The following is a 10,082-nucleotide window of genomic DNA, read 5'->3' as shown; positions in this document are numbered from 1 at the left end:
TGGTCTTGAACTCCTGACCTCAGATGATCCACCTGCCTTAGCCTCCCAAAGTTCTGGGATGATAGACATGAGCCACCATACCTGGCCATTTTCATCTTTTTATTGGTTATAGATGATTCACAATCCCACCCAGATTCACAGGAAGAGGAATTAGAGAAAGTTCTAGAAGAGCATGAGGACAGGAAATATTGTTGAGGGCATCTTTGGAAAATACATTCTGCCACATGCATACATCGCAGTCATGTTTGTGCCTGTCCACCATCCCTTATCCAAAGCCCTTAGGGCTAAACGTGTTTTGAATTTTAGAAATTCTTAGAATTTTGAGGCCGGGCGCGGTGGCTCATGCCTGTAATCCCAGCACTTTGGGAGGCCGAGGTGGGTGGATCACCTGAGGTTGGGAGTTAGAGACCAGCCTGACCAATATGGTGAAACCCTGTCTCTACTAAAAATGCAAAATTAGCCGGGCATGGTGGTGCATGCCTGTAATCCCAGCTACTTGGGAGGCTGAGGCAGGAGAATCGCTTGAATCTGGGAGGCGGAGGTTGCGGTGAGCCGAGATCAGGCCATTGCACTCCAGCCTGGGCAAAAAGAGTGAAGCTCCGTCTCAAAAAAGAAAAAAAAAAAAGAAATTCTTAGAATTTTGAAAGACAATATGGTGCATCCATGAAATCTCCTATCATACCCCTTGAGAGGACTGGTTCATCCTGTAAGCAAAAATCTAAACTCGGTATGGTGGCCCATGCCTGTAGTCCCAGCTGTTCAGGAGGCTGAGGCAGGAGGATCGATTGAGCCCAGGAGGTTGATGCTGCAGTGAGCTGTGATTGCGCCACTGCACTCCAGCCTGGGCGACAGAGGGAGACCCTGTCTCAAAAAAAAAAAAAAAAACAAAAAACAAAAAAAACCACTAAATATTTCCTCAGTGGAACATATGAATATTCACATTAAGTGGCATAATGATTATAAATAGCTTTCTGTCTATTCGGGTCAGGTTTTGCCACTAAAGAAGTTCAAATCAGGTCAGATCTTGCTGCTAAATAAATTATAAAAAGCCTTCCATTTTTAGGTTTCCTGGAATTTGAATTGTAGCTAAGGATTTATGGACCAGTATGAGGAAAAAATTGGAACAAACTTAAATAGACATCATTAGGAAAAAGGATTTTAAAAGGTGAGGCCAAGTTATATGATAAAATATTACACAGCAGTGAAAATGAATAAACTTGAGCCACGTGTATCATTATGGAAATATCTTATAAAAATAATGTCAGGAGAAAGCAAGTTGCAGAACAGTATATTTATGATAAGTAAGGATAGGCCAGGTTTTCTGTATTAAAAATAGCCCTTGGCCTGGCGCGGTGGCTCATGCCTATAATTCCAGCACTTTGGGCGGCCGAGGCGGGCAGATCACTTGAGGTCAGGAGTTGGAGACCAGCATGGCCAAGATGGTGAAACCCTGTCTCTACTAAAAATACAATAATTAGCTGAGCATGGTGGTGCACACCTGTAGTCCCAGCTACTTGGGAGGCTGAGGCAGGAGAATCACTTGAACCCAGGAGGCAGAGGTTGCAATGAGTCGAGATCATGCCACTGCACTCCAGCCTGGGCAACAGAGCAAGACTTGTCTCAAAAAAAAAGCCCCTATATCTCAGAGGCTTTATTTATTGCTCATGCTACGTGTCATTATTGGCAAAATGGAGTTGGGAGCATCTCCTCCTCATTCTGGAACTTAGCTGGTGGGCGGCTGCTCTGAAGAACATTGATGGTTATTTGATAGAAGGAAAAGTAGAGGGAAGGATGCACCGGCTTTTTTTATTTTTATTTTTATTTTTTTTCTTGAGACGGAGTTGCGCTCTTTATTGCCCAGGCTGGAGTCCAGTGGCACGATCTCAGCTCACTACAACCTCCGCCTCCTGGGTTCAAGTGATTCTCCTGTCTCAGTCTCCCGAGTAGCTGGGATTACAGGTGCCCACCACCACACCTGGCTAATTTTTGTATTTTTAGTAGAGACGCAGTTTCACCATGTTGGCCAGGCTGGTCTCGAACTCTTGACCTCAGGTGACCTGCCCATCTCAGCCTTCCAAAGTGCTGGGATTACAGGCGTGAGCTACCATGCCCTGCCGGATTGTTTTCTTTATGTGTTTGATTTCAGCCAGCCTGCAATTGGGTGTTGACAAGCACAAGAGGCTCAACCTGTGCTCTCCTGAGATTTCACCAAGGACCTCCCTTTCTTTAGGCCACTCCCCTGCGCTAAAACCTTCAAGGGCTCTCCATGGCTCAGAGGAAAAAGTTAAGAATAGTGATGCTCCCATGGATTGAGCACTTCCTACATATCAGGCCCTTTATAGAGACACTATTTGTAATCTGTGCACAATCCTAGAAAGAAGGAACTGTCTGATCTCCATTTTACAGATGCGGAAATGGAGGTTCCGAGAGGTGAAGTGACTTGCCAAGATGACAGAGTGAGGGCAGGGAGGAAGGAAGACTGGCAGCCAGATCCATCTAATTCCAGGGCCCATGCTGAGCCACAGGGTCAGGCCTCACTCCTCCAGCCTCACCCCTCACCTCTTTCTTTTCCTTGGCAGGACTAGCTGCTCCAACCAGGCAGGCCTCTTCTCACTGCCCCTTGAGCAAACCTGTCTCAATGTCCCTTCAAAGACCATCTAGAATCTCGCAGAACACCTTTTCCTACTGCCAGCCATGCTGAGTCCTGCCCTTATGACAGTGTCCCTCAGTTAGTCACCTTCCTGTAGCTCATATGTCACTAGGCTTCAAGAATGTCTTAGTCATCTTTGCATCTGCCATGCCCAGCACACAGTCACTGCACACCTGTCGTCCTTCAACCATTATTCAGCGCCTACTGGCTGCTGAGCACTGTGCTAGGTGCAAGGATACAGCAAAGAGTGAAACCAAATCCCTGCTCTCGTGAAGTTTACATTCTGATCTGGGAGAAGAAAATGAACAAGTAAACCCGTACATGTATAGTAGAATGTCAGGGGATAAAAAGTGCTATGGAGAAAAATCAAGCTGAGGAAGGCTATGGATAGAGAGTGCTGGGATGGGGAGAGGAAAGCTACTTTAGAGGAAAGGTCTTTTTGAGACGGTAACATTTGAGCAGAGATTAGAATACAGTGAGTTTGTCTGAGGAACTGAATAGTCAAATGAATATATAATGAATACATGCTTTAGTGAGTTGGAAACCTAACTTGGAGATGAAAAAGTAGTGTGGAGGAAGGAGTTTGAGGTAGGGATCCCTGGATACCCCGACATACTTCTTTTTCTTCCATTTAAAAACATAAACTGCTGGAGGCGGTGGCTCATGCCTGTAATCCCAGCACTTTGGGAGGTCAAGGCAGGCAGATTACCTGAGGTCAGGAGTTCGAGACCAGTCTGACCAACATGGTGAAACCCTGTCTCTACTAAAAATGCAAAATTAGCCGGGCATGGTGGCGTATGCCTGTAATCCCAGCTACTTGGGAGGCTGAGGCAGGAGAATCTCTTGAACCTGGGAGGCGAAGGTTGCGGTGAGCAGACAATGTGCCATTGCACTGCAGCCTGGGCAACAAGAGCGAAACTCCATCTGAAACAAACAAACAGACAAAAACCATAACCAGTTTATTTATTTATTTTTGAGATGGAGTCTTGCTCTGTCGCCCAGGCTGGAGTGCAGTGGTATGATCTCAGCTCATTGCAACCTCCACCTCCAGAGTTCAAGCGATTCTTGTGCCTGAGCCTCCCAAATAGCTGGGATTACAGGCTGCCTGACACCGTGCCTGGCTAATTTTTGTATTTTGCATTTTTTTTTGAGGTGGAGTCTCACTCTGTTGTCCAGGCTGGAGTGCAATGGCACGATTTTGGCTCACTGCAACCTCTGCCTCTGCCTCCCAGGTTCAAGCAATCCTCCTGCCTCAGCCTCCCGAGTAGCTGGGATTACAGGCACGTGCCACCACGCCCAGCTAATTTTTGTATGTTTTAGTAGAGATGGGGTTTCATGTTGTTGGCCAGGCTGGTCTCAAACTCTTCACCTCAAGTGATCTGCCTGCCTCGGCCTCCCAAAGTGGTGGGGTTACAGGCGTGAGCCACTGTACCCGGCCTAAAACATAACCAATTTATTTTGATGCCTTGTTATTTCAGATAGGTCAGAAATAGAGACTGATCATTGGTACATAGTTTAGATGTAGGAAGGTTTCTCTTTCTCTGTCTATCCAGAACAGACTGGATGTTACAGAATGTTATGGTATAATTGTTAATTCTCTTAGTATTACTGTGGTTTTGAAGGATAATGTAATTTTCCTTAGGATTTGCTACTGAAGTATTAAGGCATGAAGTACTAGTAAGGCAACAACTTACTTTTTTTTATTGTTTTTTTGAGTCAGGGTCTCACTCTGTCTCCCAGGCTGGAGTGCAGTGGCGCTATCTTGGCTCACTGCAACCTCCACCTCCTGGGCTTAAGAGATCCTCCCACCTCAGCCTCCCAAGTAGCTGGGACTATAGGCACACGTCATCACGCCCAGCTAATTCTTTTGTATTTTTTGTGGAAATGGAGTTTTGCCATGTTGGCCAGACTGATCTCAAACTCCTGAGCTCAAGCGATCCATCCGCCTTTGCCTCCCAAAGTGCTGGGATTACAGGTGTAATCGCCCAGCCTACCTTTAAATTTTTAGCAAAAAATAAAAATTTTCAACATATGAATATAGATACATACATGTGGAAAAATGATAACAATGATCAAATCCAGGTGGGGAGTGTACAGATGTTTCTTGTACTATTCTTTCAACTTTTCTGTATGTTTGAAAATGTTTCATAGATACGAGGGTTGGGAGGGGCCATTGTGTGGGCCAACAAAAACTATTTGCAAGTTAGATGATTCCGGCTAGTCTGGGATTTCTGGTCCAGGGCCTTACCTGCACTATTTCATCGAATCCACATCACATCCCCGTGGGGTGGGCAGCACTGGGTCCGATTCACAGGTGATGAATAGAGAAGCTCAGAGAGGTAAGTGACTTTCCCAGAGTCACACAGCCAGGAGATGCCAAGCTGAGATTTGAACTCACATCTATCTGAGTCAAAGTTCTCTGCTTTCCTTTTTGGTCGTTTAAGCCTCTTCTCTTCCACCATACCATTCTCCAGGGGTTTTGAATTAGGTGACAGCTAAGCACACTTACTATGTGCACTTTACATGTATTACTTAAATCCTCGCAACAACCTGATGAGGTTGCTAATAACCTCCTCCATTTTACTGAGGCACAGAGAGTTTAACTTGCGTGAGGTCACACAGCTAACAATGGAAAAGCTGGGAGTCAGAGAACCTGGGCAGTGTGGCTCTAGACTCCCCACTTAAAGGATCAAAGAAACACTGTAAAAAGTAGAAATCACTTTAGGAATATAAATCAGGATTATTGTTGATTCTCACAGAATCCCTGCAAAGTCCTCTCCCCTCCCCACTGCTTCTGGCATTCCAAGACAGTACCCTAGTTTCAGATATGTCTACACAGGGACACTGGCCTCCTCAGTCCAGCTCCTTGAGGCTACTGCTTCTTGCCATAAATTTCTAGGACTGTTCATTGCCTTCTGAGGTCCTTTGAGCTGATGCTGATCTGAAAGCATTTTTTTGGATATGGTCCCATACCCAGGTGATGGGGATAGGATACCGATTTGCCTGCAGGATAAGAATTAGAGGCCATACAGACTGCTGAGACAGTTACAACCTAGAGGTCAAGGGCCTGACATGGGAGACAGGCCAGTTTTGATTTAAGCCCTTACTGCAAGGCTTGGGTGAATTGCCTTTCCATCTAGAAACCTCAGTTTCCTCACTTGTATGATAGTAATAATAACAGCACACATCTCAAGACTGGTGGGGGAATTTCATGGCATGAGTAAAGTCCATGTTTCTCAGCAGAAGTCTAGAGACATTGACAATTGTTATCATTATGCTATTTCTGATACAGTAGGATCCCTGACTACAGCTCCAAGCTCATCCCTATTTCCCCCCCTACTTCACTGGATTTTATCCATGTTGGCCTTGGATTCAACTCGGGGGCAGATCAGCCCTTTTCCTACCTCAGGGCCTTTACACCTGCTGTTCCCCCTGGTATGACTGCTTTTTCCCCAGCTTATTCAAAAAAGCTGGCGCTTTCTCACCCTTTTATATCTCAGTTCGTGTCACTGCTCAGTGAGGCCTTCCTTGACCACTCCAGCCTGCCTGCAATACATCCTCCTGTTTTATCGTATTCATATGTGTTACCAGTACCTGATATTACTAGCTGATTTGTTTCTTTTATCTCTCACATAATGTAAGTTTCAAGTAGACAGAGATTTTTATCGTTTTTTTCTCTGTAGCATGCCCAGCGCCAACAACTGTGTCTGGCATTCAATAAATAAATGGTGAATTGAATGAATGAATGAATGAGGGTGTATACCAGGCCAAACTCCCAAGCCTTGCAGTCCCCACTCTTCTGCTGCAGTGGACAACGAGATGAGTCAGACTTTGTAGATGGCCCCTTGGCCCCCGAGATGGGGGGCGAGCTAGCGCGGAGCACTTGGGAGACGTTCCCCGAAAGCCTGGGCGGTGGCCGCACTGGGAGAGGGTCTGTCGCCATTTGGCGATATTCCATGCGGGCTGCTGTGGGCGCCGAGCGAGGGTCGGCGGCTTAGCGCAAGCGCGCGGTTCTTTTGCGACGGTGCCCGGCGGCGCTGGCCCCGCCTCCCGCGCGTGCGCCCCGCCTCCGCCCCCGCCGCTGCGCCCGCTCGGGGCCGCTCTGGCCCCCGCCCGCTTCATGTGGCCCGGCCCGCGACGGCCAGCGGCTGGGAGCGGCGAGGCGGCGGCGGCGGCGAGTGGCGGCCCGCGAGGCCCGGGAGGCGGTGGCCGAGGCCCAGGCGGTGGCGGCGGCGGCCCAGGAGGCGGCGGACGGGGAGCTGCGGGAGCAGGCCCAGCCTGGCTCTCTAGCGGCCGCCTGGCTGCAGCATGCGCGCCCGCCGGGGGCTGCTGCGGCTGCCGCGCCGCTCGCTGCTCGCCGCGCTCTTCTTCTTTTCTCTCTCGTCCTCGCTGCTCTACTTCGTCTATGTGGCGCCCGGCATAGGTAGGAAGGGGGCTTGGGACCGCAGCGGCTGCCGCTCTGGCCTTGAGGGACACGGGGAATCCCCGCCCCTCCTTAAGGGGCCCCGGCCGGGAGGCGGCCCTGAGCCTGGTCCTCCGAAGACTCCGGAGTCCTGGTCCGGCTCTCGGGGACGCCAGGACATTCCTGCCCTCCGCACCCCAACGGGCTCCCGGGATCCCTCTCCCGCGCTAGCATCCGGCCCACCCCGCCCCTCCTAACGCCACCCTCGCGAACCTGACTGTACCTTCACGCCCGCCCCTTGCTCCGGAACCCCCTTCCCGCTCTTGCCTCGCTGGAACTCCCACTTCCCGCTCCTCTGCTCGAGAACTCCCGCTTCCCCTTCCCTTCCCCGGGGTCTCTTCGAACCCCCATTCCCGGCATTCCCCGCACCCCAGTCCCCCGCGGCGCGCCCGCTCTTCGCCGAGCCCATGTGCCCGGGTCCCAGGCCGCCCCGCCTTCTAGCTCCCATCCATCCTCCCCCACTCCCCGTGACTCCATCGTTTCCTGCTCCCGTGAGCCCCCTCCCTCCCCTTTCTTCCTCTACTTCCCCTATTACATCCACCTCCAGGTCCTCCTCCCTAACTCACGTTCACCTCTTCAGTGGCCTGATCTCTCTGCCTGCCGGTGGCACCCCCCTTCCCCTTACAGAGGTCCACCCCCATTCAATCTCCTGCTAATCCCCTGAGCGTCCCATGCCTCTTCCCCATCTCCCCCCCCCCCCACCTCGCGTACCCACAAGGGCACATCCTTGTCACCTTTGCCCCCAGCCCCCCAGACTTTCAGCCACAGCTGCTTTCTCAACTGAAGACCTGGGGAAGGGGTGCTGTCTGTGTTCTCCTTTCTTCCACTTCTGCCCTCTCCTAGCCTTGAGGGTAGATGGTGTGGTTCTTCAGTATTGGATAGTGCCTGCTCTGGGGACAAAGGAGAAGTTTAAATTGGCCGTAGAGAAGGGGATATGATTGGGGCCTTTGGGAAATGGTACCAGGTGAGAAGGGGGAGCATGGAGGAAAGATGTAATGGGTACTCCTTCTTTTCAAAGTCTTATCCTTTAAAGGAAAGGCGGTCTCTGGAGAAACTGACCCTCCCACCCCTCCCCCGCCTGCCCCAAGCATAGTCTTTTATAAGACCACAGGGCACCAGTTAGGACAGGAAGAGATCAGAAGGAAAGACAGCATGAGGGTTAAGAGCGGAGGACACAGAGGTCAGACTTGGATTCCAATCTCTGCCCTGTATGACCTTGGGCAGGTTACTAAGCCTTTGCTTTTCTCCTCTGTAAAATGGGAATGTGAGTCCCAATCTCATACAGTGTTAAGGATGGAAGTAGATACATGTTCTTTAAAAGCACTTACCACTGTACCTGGTGCTTGAAGAGTTTTAAAAATAAGTAAATAAAGGCAGCTATTACATGTAACTTCCAGGAAGAAGGGAGTTAGGTGGAACGCTTAAGGAATGTGTTTGCCTGACTTGGCATCACTATGAGGAAACCTCAGTTTATGGTGAAAAATGATCAGAAGATGCTGCTGGGGTAGGGGCAGGGAGAGTAAATTCTGCTAGAAAAATTTTGGATTATATGGATTTTAGGAAAGGGTTGATGGTTTAGCTGTAGGGAAATGCCTTTTAGGATTGTAGCAATAACTAGTGCCATTCTCTGTTGACCTGTCAACACAGAACTAGCTGAATAGAGAAATTTCCAGATAGAGCAGGAGATCGTCTCCTGATTATTTTTTTAAGCATATTTTACTTGTGGTTAATGTTGATGTTTTGAACTATCAACTAGATCTGGGAAGATAGAACAGGCAGCATCAGATTGCCTTGTTTACAAAGTGTCATCAGGAAAAGTGTTCCTCTAGGAAGGCATAATATGTGGCCTGATGGATTTGATGAGTAGATTGTAAAAGAGTTGGGATTCTGGCAGAACAAGAAAACTAATTAGTGGAATTAACTGAGAAAAGAGTTCATTAGCATGTTGGCTATTAGACTCTAATAAAAATGGGTGTGAAAAGATGGGATTTGGACCTAGAGGCAGTCTTAGAGCCATAATCCTTTTTTTCTCCTTTTGTGAAAGTGACAGGTACTTCTGGTCTGAGTCCATAAATCAGCTATATCTAAATGGAAAACTATATCCCACTGGGATGGTAATCACCCTCTTGATAGAAAGGTTAGGAGCCAGATTCTTCAACAGAAATGGAACTTATCAATTTAATTAAAATTCCTCAACAGTAGATTTTTAGGTCAGTGGAACCCCTGTGTAAAGCGATGTGCTACTGCCATGCCTAGAATCCTATATCACTGATAGCTGAAAAAGAGGCAGAGCACTTACATTTTCATTAGTACTGTATCCCCTTGAATGTAAGCCTTCTGAAGGGGAATTCTACTTAGGATGGAAATTTTGTTCGTGAGAAAGGGGAACAATAAAAAAAGGATGTGGAGTAGTTACATTTAGCTGTTTGCCCTTCCTACTAATTTTTTTTTTTTTTTTTTTTTGATAGTCTCTGTTGCCCAGGCTGTAGTGCAGTGATGCTCATAGCTTACTGCAGCCTTGATCTCCTGGGCACAAGGGATCCTCCTCCCTCAGCCTCCTGAGTAGCTGGGACTCCAGGTACATGCCACCCTGCCTGGCTAACTTTTAAAACAGTTTTTTGTAGAGACAGGATCTCACTATGATGCACAGGCTCTGTTGAACTTAAATTTTTAGAATGTCTAGCTTTGGACAGTGGGGCGGCAAATTTTTTCGAGGTTAAGGCAATCTGGAGAAATAGAAGGTTGTTTTGTGTTCCTTGGGTTATGAAGACCTTATTTGAACAGTTATTAAAATGAGCTTAGAAAATAATACTAGGTTGGCTGGGCGCGGTGGCTCACACCTGTAATGCCAGCACTTTGGGAGGCTAAGGTGGGTGGATCATGAGGTCAGGAGTTCAAGTCCAGCCTATCCAAGATGGTGAAACCCTGTCAGTACTAAAAATACAAAAATTAGCCGGGCGTGGTGGCAGG

General features: G+C 48.4%; 1 protein-coding gene across 1 annotated transcript in view; it reads left to right on the top strand.

Annotated features, from left to right (window-relative positions):
* Nucleotides 1–6,769: 6,769 nt before the first annotated feature.
* Nucleotides 6,770–10,082, top strand: part of B4GALT5 (beta-1,4-galactosyltransferase 5) — an 80,658-nt gene continuing 77,345 nt past the window's right edge. Inside the window, exon 1 of the mRNA XM_008961466.4 lies at nucleotides 6,770–7,073. Within this exon, the coding sequence (XP_008959714.3) occupies nucleotides 6,959–7,073 (115 nt within the window). The 5' untranslated portion in view covers nucleotides 6,770–6,958. The remainder of the gene's footprint in view (nucleotides 7,074–10,082) is intronic.

This window comes from Pan paniscus, chromosome 21 (genome assembly GCF_029289425.2).
Source record: "Pan paniscus chromosome 21, NHGRI_mPanPan1-v2.0_pri, whole genome shotgun sequence".
In the NCBI taxonomy this organism is placed as follows: domain Eukaryota; kingdom Metazoa; phylum Chordata; class Mammalia; order Primates; family Hominidae; genus Pan; species Pan paniscus.
The sequence above is the reverse complement of the archived record's forward strand: the minus strand, read 5'-3'. Positions and strand labels throughout refer to the sequence as shown.